This window comes from Pelodiscus sinensis, chromosome 2 (assembly GCF_049634645.1).
Source record: "Pelodiscus sinensis isolate JC-2024 chromosome 2, ASM4963464v1, whole genome shotgun sequence".
Taxonomy (NCBI): Eukaryota; Metazoa; Chordata; order Testudines; family Trionychidae; genus Pelodiscus; species Pelodiscus sinensis.
In genome coordinates, this window is record NC_134712.1 from 15,819,788 (window position 1) to 15,836,298 (window position 16,511).

A 16,511-nucleotide genomic window follows, 5' to 3' on the forward strand; every position below is an offset into this window, starting at 1 on the left:
GGGGTGCAGGAGATGGTGTGGGGTCTGAGAGGGTGTTTGGGTGGAGGATGGGGTTGTGACCTGGGTCAGGGAATTGAGGTGTAGGTGCAGGAGAGGATTCTGGCCAGGGAGAGGGGTGTAGGAGGGAAGGAGTTGTCACTTAGGGCAGAGGGTGCAGAAGATTTGGATGGTGATCTGGGGGAGGGAGTTAGGCTGCAGAAGGAGTGGGGTGCCAGAGGCAGGCACTGGCTAGGAGGAGTTTACCTAAATGTCTCCTGGCCAGCAGGCTGCAGCACCCCCAGTGCAGGCTGGGCTCCCTGCCTGCTGCATTCCCAGCCCACTTGAAAACACAGGCTGCTCCCTCCACCTGGCTCTAAACTCCAGGTGGGGGAAGTAGCTTGCACTGCCCTAGTCTCTTAGGCCAATCTTTCAGCTCCTGTTGACTGGCTGTTTCCAGCCAACAGGAGCTGAGAGATTGGCTGAGGTCAGTTCTTATTGGCCAGTTGTTTCTGGCCAATAGGACCTGAGGATTGGGCTGGGGGCGGGGAGATTGCATGAAGCTTCCCCCTCCCTACAGAGCACAGAGCCACAGGGACTGTGTTTTAAAGCATGAAGCTGGGTGTCTGAGGTTATGGCTACACTAGCCACCCTAGTTCGAACTAAGGTGGCTAGTGTAGTCATTCGAACTTGCAAATGAAGCCCGGGATTTAAATATCCCGGGCTTCATTTGCAAGTTCCCGGGCACCGCCATTTTTAAATGCCTGGTAGCTCCAACTACTCCTGCAATGAGGAGTAACGGTAGTTTGAATTAAGAGTGTTAATTCGAACTACCTAGTCCGTGCCATGTGTAGCTGCGGGCAGGTAGTTCGAGCTACCGGGCATTTAAAAATGGCGGCGCCCGGGAACATGCAAATGAAGCCCGGGATATTTAAATCCCAGGCTTCATTTGCAAGTTCGAATGACTACACTAGCTACCCTAGTTTGAACTAGGGTGGCTAGTGTAGCCATACCCTGAGGGTACTGGCAGGGCAATTTGCGGGCCAAATCCCATGGCTTGGTGGGCCAGGGGCCCCAGGCCATATTTTGCCCAGCTCTGGACTAGAACGTGGTTCTCTATTATGACATATCTAAGTCTTATTCATTTAACGACACATTTCTCAGTCTGCCTTACCGGTGCACTTGGATATACTGTCTGCAATGTAATCAATCTACTCTTGCATATATAACCCACTGGTTCAATGAATTTTAAATACCGCTCTACTAGCTTGAACATAAAAAGAGAACAGCTTTCAATGATTACCAGCCAGAGGAGTAATCTTTTAGCTGTAGTGATTGAGTTTTGGTTGTGAAGTCCCACGTTCAAACAGAGATGACCAGTTGTTTTTGAAGGTGGTCGTGTGAGGGCTGTTAACGGTTGCATGTCTTTTTTTTTTTTTTTTTTTTTTTTAGAAAAACCTAAAAAACTACATCTAAAATTTGTTATTAATGTTACAAAATCCACCCGCATGTTAACAAATACCAGAATTGAGGATTGAGGTTGCCCATGCATCAGAGGATTGATTGAATTCTGCTTATTGAAAAGTACTCTGACAGGACTCCAATTAACTGATCACCTGCCCTCATTGTTTTACATTAATTTTTATGGCGGTATTGCTGAATTTTTGCACCTTGATTTTTACTTTCAGACTGATTTTTTTTTTATAACCTCTTTTGGCTTGCTTTTTCTTTGTGACTTCAACTCCCAGACAATTGGTACTAGCTAAGCATTCCCAAAGCAAGTTAAAGTAAATGACAACCACTAGAGAGTTTGACTTATATTCTTACTGTTGTCTTTAAATGTTGTAACACTTAGGGTACGTCTAGACTACAGGCTTTTGTCAACAGAGACTTTGACAACAGAGACTTTGATACTGTCGACAAAGAGCGTTTAGACTACATCCAGTTCTGTCAACAAAGCAAGCCACTTTGTTGACATGAGAATGTAGATGTAAAGAACAGTGTAGATGCAATAACGCCTTCTGTTGACAGAACTCTGTCGACAAAAGGCATTATTCATTGTAGAATGAGGTTTACCGCCGTCGATAAAACTGCCAAGTTATGTCAACAGAACATGGCAGTAGTGTAGACGCAGGTATAGTTTTGTCGACAAAAGTCCACTTTCGTTGACAAAACCCTGTAGTCTAGACACACCCTCTATGGCTTGTGGAGTTCTACAAGTCTCTTGCTTCAAGAGCTGAGACCCAGAAGTGAGAGTCTTGTCAGAATTATAGTTTCTGAAAAGAAGAATAACACGTCTGTAACTTTCCTTTTTCTTGGCAGGGTTTGGTCCCAAGCCAAATAGTAGTTTATATATATAGTGAGTAAATGAGGCAAATGCTTTTATAAGGTCAGTAGCCTAAACTAATAGGGGTCAGCCACTGTTTTGGGGTCAGCTGGGAAATGGAACCATTCCAATTTTAACAGTATCTGCTCATTAACATACAGTAGTTAAATCCCCTAATCTGATAATATATTTGTTCAGGGGTTTTTCTCAATTAAAATTTAAGACGCATCTCATTTGTGGAATATTCCGTAAGGTGACCATTCATATTCAAAACCATGCGTGTTACAGTAGTATACACATGGGGTGAACTGTGAAGCACAGGTTCAACACCTGAGAAGTTTTAGTAACAAAAGAAAAAGACTATCTTACACCATAACTGTACGCTTTTGGAATGAATTACCCATCTATTAAATACAGTTATGTTAATGCGTTAATTTAAGTTCTCAACTTGTGCTTTTATGACTTTGTTTTTAAATAAAATCTGCCCAATGAATTGCCCTCTCAGTTTAATCAGTTTTTAAATATACACCTGTGCACTCATTGTTATCTATGGAACAGATGTCCCAGTCTGCATTAACACTGTATGGACTTTGCAAGTAAGCCAAGCCCATTGCCAACATTGCTTTGAGTTTCAGAGCTGTTTCATGTACAACATTGTGTGTCCTGACTAGACATAAACTTACTATATATTTTTTGAATAATGGGTGGGTGGTACTAGAAATGGGACACAGTAAACTCATTATTCAGTTAAGTTTAAATATTGATAATCCATATTTGTTAATTAGCACAGGGACAGCAAAGACTGCACTTGGCCCAAGAGTTCTTCCTAAACTACCTCAGAAAGGTAAGACCTTTTAAAAAAGATACATACATAGTTGAATTGTATATGTGTGTTAAACAAGTGATGATAAATCTTAAGGATCCTCATAATGGCAGGGGTTCTCAAACGTCATTGACCGCGATTCCCTTCTAATAACAAAAATTACTTCATGACCCCAAGAAGGGAAACAGAAGCTTGAGCCCACCTAAGCTCCACTGCTCTGTGGGAGAGGGCAAAGATCAAGCCCCAGCAACTTCAGACAGGGGGTCCAAAGCAGCCCCCAGCAAGAGGGCTTTCAACCTGAGTTCCATCTCTCAGGGCTGAAGGCCTTGGGGTTTGGCTTCAACTCTAGCCTGTGGGGTTTGGGCTTCAGCCCTGGACCCCAACAAATCTAAGCCAGTCTTGATGATCCCATTGAAAGGGGGTTATGACCCACTTTGTGCTTCCAACCCACAGTTTCAGAACCATTGGTATATGGACTACCACTGATCCTACAAGCCTTTCCTGTACCATAGTCTGTAGAGTGGAACATTTTGAGAACCAGAATTGAAGGTTTTTAGGAAAAGGTGGTTAATGGAAGTCTCTTTCGCTGACTGATGTATCAGAATTATTTAGAGAACTGGACAAAATAGAAAAGTATATATACCTCTCTGCATGCATACACAGTGAGAGTAAGCATATAAAATATTGTACAGTTCTACATATACCACTGTGCAGTAGGGCTGACAGACTTGCCAGGCCCCCAGGCAAGGTGGAGGCAGGAGGGGGCTCTTCACTCCCAGAAGGAGCGAGACTTTGGGTAGAAGGGGAATGAGGCTGGGCCTAGCCTTCCCCAAGCAGCCTTCAGTTCTGCCCTTAGCGAAACACGCAGGGCTCTGACAGCTATTTAAAGGGCTCAGGACTCTGGCCGCTGCAGCAGCAATGGCTACTTGGCCCCAGGGCAGTTGCTGTCTCTGCCACCTCTGCCCCCTCCCCCTTATCAGTGGGCCTACCAGTGTGTCGGGGTCAATGGATATAACAAATAGATTGTTCTAAAGTGTGAGAACCAGAAAATGAAGCTGGCTAGTCTAACTTCATTCTGAAAGATACAGAGAAATGCAAAGTATTAATGGCAAAAACTAAATTCAAATTACAAAAAATCAAGTTTTTTTTTAACCGAGTAAGATAATTAATTCAGTTCAACAGTCTCCTTTTAAGATGTAATTTAGATGACAGGTGTCACTACAAAAGAAACCAATATTCACTTGGTATAAAATTAGGTTAGAGTTGACTGTCATCATGGGCTTGAAATTACTGTGGGGCCAAATAGCAAGTGATTGTTCCTAGCAAGCAAGCCCTAGCAATTGATTGTTCCAGCCTTTATGAAGGGTGTGTTACCTAGCAACAAATCTGATGTTCTGTGTATTTGAAGCCCTCATTCTAGAGGGTTAATAAGAATGTATTTAATATCACAAGTGCTGTTAAAAGAAATTGCTTTAGCCTGGTTTTCAGCCTGAACCTAATTCATTTGTACCTTGTTTAGATATGTGTAGCTATATCTATTTAGAAGTCTTTCTTATGTACACGTGTTGCTGAATTATCTCTGATCTGTGGTAATGTGTGCACAATCCTCGTCTTAAAATTAGGACATCATATATAATGATGGCCATGTGTTCTCGTAGTAAGTTACATTATAAATAGTGTATCTGTAGTATTATTTTGTGGGAGGTTTAAATGTATGGACCTATCATTTTTACTGTATCGCTCAACTTAAAAGCAAATGTTAAACATGGAATTATCCTTATTATGAGTTAAAATAAAGTTGTACTTTCATCAAGGAGCTTACTCTTTCAGTATCAGGCTTCATACACTTATACCTGTAAAATATAGTTAAGTGCAATCGTGCTAGTCAAGTTTTGCTTGGCACTCTTAATGGAAGAATCTAATGAAAGGAAGATCAGTGAAACTAAAAAAATTTAAAAGTAAATGTTGATTGAAAGGACCTACCTATTTCCATCTCTTGTAGATACACTGCAAGACAATATCATTTTCAGAATTTTAGTCCTTTCTTTTAAATCACAAATATAATACTGCTTATTGATTTCAACTGTTGGGAAATAATGTTTTATTTAAAATTTGTGAAAGGTAACTCAGAATATATCTGACCTCTTCAGTTATTGAAGATAACTGCTAATTCTTAGTGCTAGGTCTTGAGTTTTTTAGTTTCTTTCATTGTCAATATCTGTTCTTGGAGTTAGCATGAAATCAACATGTAGAAAAAGGATTTCTATTATATATGACGGAAATAAATCTTTCTAGAAGAAAAGACATTGTCTTGCATATTTCATATTCTTCTTAAATGTAATATGGTAAAATGATATTATGTATCTGTCTTTCCGTGAAATACATATGAAAATATCCTGGTTTTGCTTTCTGTTTTAGTGGCACTAAGAAAAATAGAAACCAGTCATCATCTTTCAATAGATAAATCTAATCAACACCTGGAAATCTTTCCGAAGTCTTCACAGTCTGTCGATCTGCCGCACAAACCACAACTTGGAGACTTGCCCCCAAAGCCTCAGCCTGTGGAACTCACCCAGAAGCCTCCAATTGGAGATTTACCCCCAAAACCAGGAGAACTACCCCCAAAACCTCAGCTAGGAGATTTGCCACCAAAACCACAACTTGGAGACTTACCACCAAAGCCACAAATTAAAGACCTTCCTCCAAAACCTCATCTAGGAGAGGTATTGGCTAAAACTCAAGCTGGAGAAGCATCACCAAAGCCTCAGCCTTCAGAGGCAAATCAGAAATCTCACTCCATAGATCTTTCTCCAAATGTACACTCTAGAGATGCCGTCCAAAAGCAAGTATCTGAAGATTCTAATGATGCGACACACACCCTGCCAGAGACCCCAGTGCCGCTTCCCAGGAAAATAAATATGGTGGGTAGTTCTAGTATTCCAGTGTGCTGAAAACCTCGTGGCAAGCTTTGACCTCGTAAAGCTAAATTTGCAAAAAGACTGCACTTGAGTAATGTGTACAAAACAGGTGATAACTCACAAATTTGAGCACAGATGTATGCTTTTGAATGGTTTCAAAAGATAATGCTTCTGAGGGTAAAGCCTCTTGCATTCCAAAAGGAGCGCAAGAACATATAGATGATCATAGCGGTCCCTTCTGACCTTGAAGTCTATGAGTCTATAAAAGGACAGGCCTGAAATCAAGGCAACCTCCTTAAATTCCCCAGAGCATTTTTGGCAGTATTAAGAGTACAAATTGCACTTCTGCAATAACTGGTGGCTTTCTGTTTGTTAAGGAGTTAAAAACTATTTAAAAGTTGTTTGTCTTTAATTCTTTGGTCTCTGTTTCCTACACACAAAAATAACTGGGACATGTATTTGGTTTTGAACATATTTAGAAAAGCACTTAATAGTTTTTATTTTAAACTTCCTTTTAATAATTGCTACAGAACTGAAAATGTCAATCACCAAAAGTCAATTTTGACAACGTACTTATTCAGATATTTAGCACCTATGTGCCTAACAAAGGTGCAACAGAATCACTACATTTAGCATAGGGACTATTGAGGAACAGAGGGAAATTTTGACTTGCCAAAGGTCATGTAGCAAGTCAGTGGCACAGCTGAGAACAGAATTGGAACCCTATCCAGAGTTATCACCATTGCACTTGAATGTAATTCACATCTTACAAATTTGGGTGTAGTAGGGAACAATATATCTTAGTCTAATTTACTAAGACACACACTAGTTATTCTCATAGAGTGGCCTTTAATTGTTTATCTAACAATCCAAGTAGATGACAAAAAAGTGTTGAACAGTCATTTATAACGTTTTTATCCTATGAACTATCAAAAAATGGAAGAAGTGTTTTTTACCCAGCAAACTGGATATGCAGAGGGTTTAGGTAAGATACACGGCTTCTTCCTCTTCGCTAAAAGAAGAGGAAGAGCTCCTCCTGGGCTTAGGAGACATACTCTATCTCTTCAGCTCACCATTCCTGCTTGACTGGTGAGACTCACCACTCAGGGTAAACTGAAGTGGGAGCAACAGATGTTTTTTGTCTCTTGGACTGAAGCGCAAAACTCACTACTGCAAACTCCTTCTTCCCTCTATGAATCTTTTGATTAATATCTTCTAAAATACAGAAAATCACACTGGATATTTCCAAATGTTCTGAGGACAAACTGCTGAGCCTTCTATTTATATTTGTTTTTACATAAATATAGATTCACTGTTCTGGCATAATCTAAAAGATATTTATAAAAATGGGGGCGAGAACCAGAAATGTGTTCTTGCATGTCTCCAGATTTTGTGCATTTATGCTCACACTCTTGTGTTTGGCTGGCATTGAAGCTGCTTAGAGACGTGAACCTCACACATACATTTCTCATCCAGTTCCCTTGTTGTGTTCTGTCACCAAAATGCTGCATTGTAATATTCACACCTATGAGGTCAGCCACCAATGTTAGTGGGACTTTAATCACCTGCTATGCAGGCAAGTCTTTGTTTAACAGTTTGAGGGAATCCGGTATTTCAGAAGCATTCAATAGGTATGATAAAGTACTACTAATATTTAAAGAATTGACTGGGATTTGAAGAGAAATAAAATTTGATCTCAGTATCATTAAAACTATATGTAGTTCTAACAGTCAAATGATTTTTTTGGCTATAAACATCATTGCTTCAACAGACAGAAAAGTTACTTATTAGAAACCGTTCCTTTACTAAAAATGACAGCACAAATTGGAGGGATAATACCATTTTATTAGCATGGCAGAAACTATCATTAGGCAGTTGTGAGCACCAAACCCTCCTCCTGAATACGTTGATGTATGGGCCTTTTAGAGTGGAGTAACAGATTTGGATGCACAGAGAAAAATAATTATTATTAATTGCATTTGATGCAAAAATTACATGCCTTGAAAATACTTGTCTCTTTACAGAAAACCCCAAACAGTGCTCTTAACGTATATTCCTTTAAAATGCAGCCGATAGTCCTTTCCAGAGATATATACCACCTCAGGCTGGTACTCACCTTTCCATCACTTTAATGAGTTACAGTGGGCAGATTATTAAAATGTCACCTATGTATTATTAATAAAATGCTGACTACCTGGAGCAATAGCAGTCACTTTTACTCATGTCTTTGTAACTTGAGACATGCATGGAAATTCACTTGAACTAGAAAATTAATGCAGTCTGGTCAGAGGAGGAAGTCCCAGTACCCTGCCTCATTTCATGATTGATTGCATTATCCCTGATGTATAACTATCACTAGAAGATGGGTACCTACTCTCACCTTGGGCATCCATTAAAGGTGACTTTCAACCTCTCCTGATAGTTTGCTCTGTTGCCTAACTGCTTTGAAGTTTGTAAAGGTTTTCTTAATATTTAATGTGATTTTTAATACAGTGTTTTTAATTCAGTGTTGACAAATGGGTCCCTTCCCTTTTATATAATATCCCTTTATATATCTGAAAACAGGTACCATCTCCACATCAGTCTTATTTTTTCTGGGTCTCTTGTTGTCTTATTGACTAAGCTTGCATGGTTCACTTACCTTTCTTCTTTGTTGCTTTCTGAAGCTTTTATCATTATTTGCCTTCTTTTAGTGTTTGAACATTGTTTGCAGTGTGATGCATAGTGACAGATCAGATACTTGCAAGGTAGTTAAGTTTGGAAACTTGTTTCCAACAGTTCCCAGACAAACAGGCTGCATCTACAGATGTTCCAGAGCAGCAGTGTTTGGATATGAATTGGCAGTCTAGGGCAGAATCAGACCTACAAAATGAGTTTGGGTTCAGATTAGATAACACAAGCTATTATCATGACAGATCAGCCCAAGACAATGCCAGCTGTCTTAGAGTAGATCTTCATGTGGAATTTTTGCCATTGTGTTAAAATCTCATGAAATATTGTCTTGCTAGATTTAGTCTGTGTGCATTCCAGAACCAAATAAGTTTATTTTGGTTTTGCACTGGACCTAGAATCAAAACTTTAGGAGACAGATAGATACTGGGGTTTGAATTCAGTAATTCCCTCAGTTCTCCTATCTTTCTGAATCTCATAGGCAATTGGATTTCAATTTGGATTTGACCTATCCTTAATTCTAATACACATTAATGGGCTAGGGTATATAGACTAAAAGCATGTTGGAACCATTGTTAAGACTGTTTTATGGCCTAAGTAGTATAAGTGGGGCCTAAATCATTTGAAGAGGCAGAAGTTAGATGTCACATTTTCTAAAATTGTATGTGTGAATGCAGACTATATAATTGAGATATTGTTCAAAAACCTTGATGAAACAAGGTACTTTGACATGATGGACTGAGGAGCAGGCAGTGGAGACAGAGAGAGGAGGGTTCTCCCTAAAATCAGATGCAAACTATTGGTAAAATGCACTGGATTTGTAGAATAAGTCATAGCCAAACCCCAACATTTAAATTCTATATATATATATTTCTCTTTCTTAGCTCTTTCAGTTAAAATTGTATTTACTTTTTAGGGGAAAAACAAAGTTAGGAGAGTGAAGACCATTTATGACTGTCAAGCAGACAATGACGATGAGCTTACGTTTGTTGAAGGAGAAGTAATTATAGTAACTGGTGAAGAGGACCAAGAGTGGTGGGTATGTAGCTCTCCTTTTATGAAAATTCTGCATAATTGACACTTTATTAGGCATCATTCTCAACTGAGCAGCTACTAGCTTACTCATAGTTACTGTATGCTATACCTTAATTGACCTACTTAAAGCTCTTGAACATCAGACCAATCCTATTTCACTAAGAAATCCAATTATTTTATGCTTCATAGGGACTTAAATGCAGATTCCCATTCTGAATGATGTTAGCAACTAATAGGGTCAGCATCAGAAACTGACCCCCTTTCATAGGTTTGCTGATGATTGAGCTTACCAAGAGACCTATATGTTCTTTGATTCTTGTAGAACTGCAATTCCGGCTTATCTGAGCCCTTCCTTTACCCTAGAGGAAACTAACTGGGCTGTGACAACATATCGTGCACTATACATAATTTGCATTGATGTTTGCATCTTTTAGTCAAAAAATGATGCAACAGAATTTACACAAATCTAAATACAGTATTTAAATTGAAGAATGTATGTGTGCAGGCAAGGAATATACCTGCTTTTGTGGAGAGACAGTTTTCCCTGGATACTCCTAAAATTATCCCTGCCAGGGTCAGAGATACTTCTGAAATGCAGTATTTTGTTGCCTTTAGCATGCACCAGCTTTCTACCAAATGAAAGTCCCAAATTTCCCTTCCTCACCCCTGCAAATCATTCCATTTAAACGGTGATAAATAATAGAATGTGGTTCTTGTCTGAATTCACCAGCAACATTAAGCTAGTTACAATATTTGCCGTGAATATGACTGTTGTAATTAACTCCATTCGTTATTGGTTTCTCCTCCTCAGTTATATGCAGTTGATCAACTTTTTTCTTACTCTGCAGTTACCCTTTTTTATGCTTTGTCCTCCTCCTGCCTCACACTCCCCTACTTCTATATTCCTGGACATGATCCAATCACTGTTCTTCTGTTGCTAATCTCATAGTTTCTCAAAACTAGCCTGAGGCCCAGTCTTTCCTTCATCCTCTGCTAGCTTCCTCCCAAGCCCTAGTGAATCCTGCTTTCCCAGGCTGCAGCTGTAAGGAAGGGAAATGAGACAAATTTTAGCAGTAAAAATGTAATTCCTACTATTGCACTGTCCCAGCAGGTGTTATTTCACCAATTCAGCTGCAGTGCCTTCCATATGGTCTCTGGTCTGTGCTAAATGTAGTGTTTCTTCTCACTGATTACCACACTCAGGGTTTCCTGTCAAGAGTTCAGACTCCGAACGAATATGAAAAAAGACTGGTCCACAGATGCAAGGTGTTAAAACATTTTGCTTTTTTTGTTTCTTTTCCTCACAATGAGGAGGAAACAGCAGGGAAGGGAAACAGAGGCTCTCTTTCAGTGTAAAGACAGGTAACAACACTGCTACGTATCTCTGTTCTCCCAATCTGTGCATAAATAGATACAATCAAACTAAAGATTAGTGAAATCTGTGAAATCTCAGAATATGGTCTGCTGGATATCCATTCACATAAACTTGAAATTTCCAGTTTTGAAAATAGAATTTATAGAACGTGTCAATCGTATTGCCTATGTGGAAACACCATTATAATTAGGCCACTATATGTGCCTCATTCATTTGTAATGACATTGAGTCATTGATAAATGGATAGATATGTTGTATGTCATGTGATTGTCAGTAGTAACAGTTTCATTCACATTGGAAAAAAGAGGATCTTGTATGTCATCAATATGTCATAGGCCATCCATCTTGCAAATTTCTAAGACATTCATCACCTATGTGTCTTTGAATCAAAGCCAGTCATGACAGTTTAATGTTTCTTTTTTGTCTTCTTTATTTCAAACCTAGTATTCATATTTGTTGAAACATTTATTTTTATCTGCTTTATTTATATTTATACTTCCATTTTTTAACAAAATTACATTTCATATGCATTATTTAAAGATGAAGTCTGACAAAAGCAATGAGGAGTCCCATGGCAGCTTAGAGACTAACAGATTTATTATGACCTAAACTTTCCTGAGTAAATCCACTTTATCAGATTTTACCCACAAAATGCCCTAATAAATCTGTTTGTGTCTAAGGTGCCACAGGACTTCTCATTGTTTTTTTTTCAGACACAGGCTAACATGACAACCTCTCTGAGACTGACAAAAGGAAATTTGGAGTTAAGATTGCCATTCTTTTCATCAAATTATTTTAGCTTTTGGATTGTAGAAAATTCAGAACAATGGATGGTATTAAAATAATGCCTATACTTTCAGAAATGTGAACCAAAGATTTTGTTTGCAAAAGATGCAGCTGCATGCCATTTGCACTTTTTCAGTGTAACACTTTTATTTATGGATGAAATATATCTTTTACAAAAGTAGGTACTGGATGGTGCTGCCTTTTTTTTAATTTAATTTAATTTTTTTTAAATAGAGCCCAGTATATTCTGCAGTCATACATAGGTATGACATGGTGAATCAAGAAGAAAGTAGCAAATGTCATAGAAATTAGATTCTGGGAAAACCTATTATGTCATCTTTTCCATCTCCCTGATAATGTAATTCAAATCTCTAGCAAAGATACTCTACCTAGTTTATATAAAGACATGGGAGCACTAATTTTTTCTGAATTTATGATGGCTTTTCTGGATCATCCAGTTTGTAACTTGATAACTCTAGGTTTTACCTAACTTTGCAGTGTAGAAATGGCTTGTATGAACTCAGATGATGTGGCAGTGGTGTTACACAATAGCACGCAAAGGCCACAATTAGAATCAAGGTTCCATTCTCTGCTGCTCTCCAAAGGATAGGGGTGGGTTCTGTGGATGTCAGATATAAAAGTTAGAAAGTACACTGATCATTTATGAAGTCTAAGGTGTGATAACTAGAGTTTGAAGCTGGAAAGGTTACACTGAGCCTGTTTATTAGCTGACTCCTTATTCAATTACCTACACACATGTCAATCTAGCAAGTCCCCAGAACAGCTGACAAACTCCAGAATTGTGAACATCAGAGCTCCCAGTGCTGTGAATGAATCCCCACCTTGCACTGCAGAGAAAGAGAAGATTTTTGCTGGGGCCATTTGCCCCCCAAAGTCTTAGCACTGTTAGAGAAAGGAAATTTCTGCTTGTCCCCTTACCCCTTTCTTTTGACGCTGATGATTGCCAAATCTTTCCTTCAGGAAGGATGCTGGGACCTTCTTAAAAGCCCATTCCCCTGCAAAACGCCATGCAGGGCTCTGAATTACCTGGTGCTCCTGGGATTAGGGGATGAGGGCTGTTGGACCATTTGTTTCAAAGTTTTGGCTCCATAGGAGCTAGCAGTGGGCTCCTCAATTCCCCTCCCTATTTGGTAATCTATAGAACAGTGAGAGTCACATTACTATTCTGAAAACGATGAATCAGAAGTTAAATGTTCAATCCTGAAGCATTAAGAACTAGAAGAGGACTGACTGATAAATCAAGGCATACTGTTCTGACACTGTTAACTAGAGTTGGGCAAACTATGTGTAATGGACAAATTATTTAGCTTTTGTGAAACTTCCTCACACAAGATAATTCCTTAAACATTCATAAATATTTATCCAAGCAATTTCAAATAATATGCTACTGATTGCTTGTACAAATATGGTGTGTGTGGTATGGTTGGTCCCTTACTTACAAGTTATTGAAATTTGTTGGATTTATCCTTTTGTAAACATGAATGCCAGATATTATTTGGTGCTCTGAATCACTTGGGGAGCTGGGGAACACACACTTTGTCACCTGTTCCTCTTCTGTGTTTGGTGCAAAATGTTTTGCTAGAATTCCTTCTACCTACGTACATAGAATTAATTCGGGTGACTTCCCATTTTTAGCAAGCTTGTAGATTTCTCTTTTGCTCTTCTCATTCACAGTCTGCTTCCTAGTATAGGATAATCCCAGTATTTTTCATTCTGGAGTGAGCTTGTAAGCATTAATTCAATTCTCTTACAAGATACAATATAACTGTAGGTTATTGTGACAACCAAGAAAACCTCTCCTCTCTGTCTTCAGTTGAGTAGAATATGTGACTCTTCCAGATATTCCATTCCAACCATGGTCCTTTAGTTCTAGTTCATTTAACTTGTCTCCCTATTTATCCAAGGTACAATAGTGTTTGCGGTAGTTATTGATCTCTTTATAAATCCAAATAGTGTTATAACTGAGGTAGACAGAGGAATGTATTAGTCCAAATAAAACAAAATAGAATTCAGTGTCTATGTTTGGAGGTAGGAGGTATTGAAGAGTAAAACACACCAAAATGTAGCTTCCTTGGCGAGGGTTTAGATAGATTGTGAAATGTCCAAAGACAATTTCCAGGCTTGTATTAATATGCATGTGTTTTGTGAAATGGTGTAAGCGAGAAACCCACATTGTTTTTCTCCTTTGTTGCAGATTGGCCACATCGAAGGACAGCCAGAGAGGAAAGGAGTCTTCCCTGTGTCCTTTGTGCACATTTTGTCAGATTAATAAAATTCTAAACTTGAGCATTGCACATCCTTCATGCAAGACAAGCTTTTTAGCAAAAACTAATGGCTGCTGCCTCCCTGTAATCCTGTGCACAATTGTATATATAGCTGCTGTTACAAAACAAGATTTCTTTTAAGGTTCACCTCATGAGGTGAATGATATGTATTGTAAATATACTGTGTTATTCTGCCTTTGCCAGTATTACCGTAGCCTTGGAACCTGGCATGCCTTATTGGGTTTGCTGAAGCCATCCTTGGCATCTAGCACTTATGTCTCTGTCTATGCTGTTAACAACGTGTATCAACTGCCAGCTTTCCAAACATAGGTTTCCATCAACCATGTAACTTTGTAGAAATGACTGTTCCTAATAACTCAGTATTATATGATTAGCAGAGTTAAGATTCTGTTTTCAAAGTGAATGGGTTTGGCCCAGTTAAAGACCAATCTGTAGTTAAGCATTCACAATTTACAGCTATGAAATCCACTTAGATATTTATTAAAGAAAGTGTTCGATTAAATGTAAGTTTGAAAGCAAGAGAAATATTCACTGACTTTACAGAAAATCAGTAGCATTTTATGATGTGCATACAGCATATCATGTTTATATTATGTGGACCTATGCCAAACTGATTGCAGTTTCCCTGTAATATTACCTCACTTTAAGACAGTTACAAATTACTTCCATCTAAAATTTATTTTGATAAAAATTAGTCATACTGCCTTTTATTATACAGATGTGACATTTGCTGAAGGCTTTTCACTGAATTTTAAGTAACCAAGGACTTCTTGAAAATATTACACTGTTTACATTATGCATGCATTTAGAATATTACTTGAAACCTGCCTTTGTACAAGATTAGTACTGTAGTCACATAGCTTAAGTTGAAAAAAAAGAACATTTTAATTTGATAACTATTCAGATTGAAATGTGCGCTTGCAACAGTATTTGTTTATAGCTGATTGGCGCTCTCTGAAAATTACTTATTATTTTTAAAAGAAAAGTCTTCAGCTTTGTTGAAGGTTATAATTAACTAGTATAAAATTTCCTCAGTGTTATTGTCTGGATAAACTTAAACTTTTACAGTATAAAAAAATATTTAGAAAATCGGAGTGAAAGGTTGACCCTTTCATGCAGTTTGTCAAGTTATTCATTATATAAACTAATCACCGGTATCAAGCTATATAATGACAGTCTTCATTAATCTATATTTGTAGTTCATAGTCTTAATTCCAAGCACCAGCCAACAAACACACCATAACGTTAATTTCTAATAAGTCTTTGGAAGGCTAGCTTAAAAGTTGTTAGTGAAAAACACATTCCTTGCAGTTAATTCACTTACTCTCTCCTTTAAAACAATATTTATTGTAATAGTAAAAACATAAAATTTACTTCAGATATTCCTGTATCGTTTTTAATTTTAAAAGAGAATGAAATTATTCTCTGTGATCAAGATTTATCAGGTTCTATGATTTTCATATGTAGGCCTAGTATTATATTGCTTAAAACGTTCCTTTGGCAACAATACATATTATTAATATTTTACAGCAAACAGTCTTGGCTACATAGGAAGGTATTTTATTTCATAAAAGCACAACTCAAATTGAAGGCTTTCATTTTAGTGCAGTTTTAAAAAGCTGTAGTCAGTGAATATTTAATTCTATTTATCTAGTTATGAAAACGTAAATATCAAATAAACCTTGCATGAAAAATATTCCAAAATATTTATCAACTGTTACTGGAAAGTGGTTTTTAAACTATTGCTTCATCAGTGTCATGACAACAGTGTGTTCAAAACCAAATACACAAGTGGGTGAGCCTGCTCTCATCTCATCCTCAGTGTTATCAGTTTTCAGTATTTGACTTATACTGTTTTTATGGAAGGCAGTCCGGACCTGAGTTTATTTAGCATTCCATTTTATCCATTAATATAATGTTTTAAGTTGCATTAAAGGAAAAAACCCTATTCACTTTTGTGGTCAAGTGTATTTTTAAATTATCTCAAAATAATCTGATAAAAGCTATCTACATAAAGAAAACTTAGACATGTAAAATTATGTAGAAGAGCAAATGTCTATTCTTTTGTACACCCTTTGCAGTAGTTTACATGGGCATTTTTTAAATGAGATTAGTTCCATCGGGAACAAGAGTTCTGTTTGTTCTGGCTTATTATGGTCATAGGAAATCTAAAATACATTGTGTTATATTGATTGAGTTTAAGTACATTATATTTAAACTCAGTGAGCCACTATCTGCAATTTTGTACGTGAAATAGTCTTTGGAAAGTTTAGATCTTTATAGACAAATAGCTAAT

At 37.8% G+C, this 16,511-nt stretch overlaps 1 protein-coding gene across 5 annotated transcripts in view; it reads left to right on the forward strand.

The window, feature by feature from the left end:
* ASAP1 (ArfGAP with SH3 domain, ankyrin repeat and PH domain 1) overlaps window positions 1–16,167 on the forward strand; it is a 306,096-nt gene extending 289,929 nt beyond the window's left edge. For all 5 annotated transcript variants that reach the window (XM_075920136.1, XM_075920137.1, XM_014573856.3 and 2 more), the window contains 4 exons: window positions 3,088–3,146; window positions 5,544–6,046; window positions 9,630–9,752; window positions 14,125–16,167. In XM_075920136.1, the coding sequence (XP_075776251.1) occupies window positions 3,088–3,146; window positions 5,544–6,046; window positions 9,630–9,752; window positions 14,125–14,199 (760 nt within the window). In that variant the 3' untranslated portion in view covers window positions 14,200–16,167. The remainder of the gene's footprint in view (window positions 1–3,087; window positions 3,147–5,543; window positions 6,047–9,629; window positions 9,753–14,124) is intronic.
* Window positions 16,168–16,511: the final 344 nt, after the last annotated feature.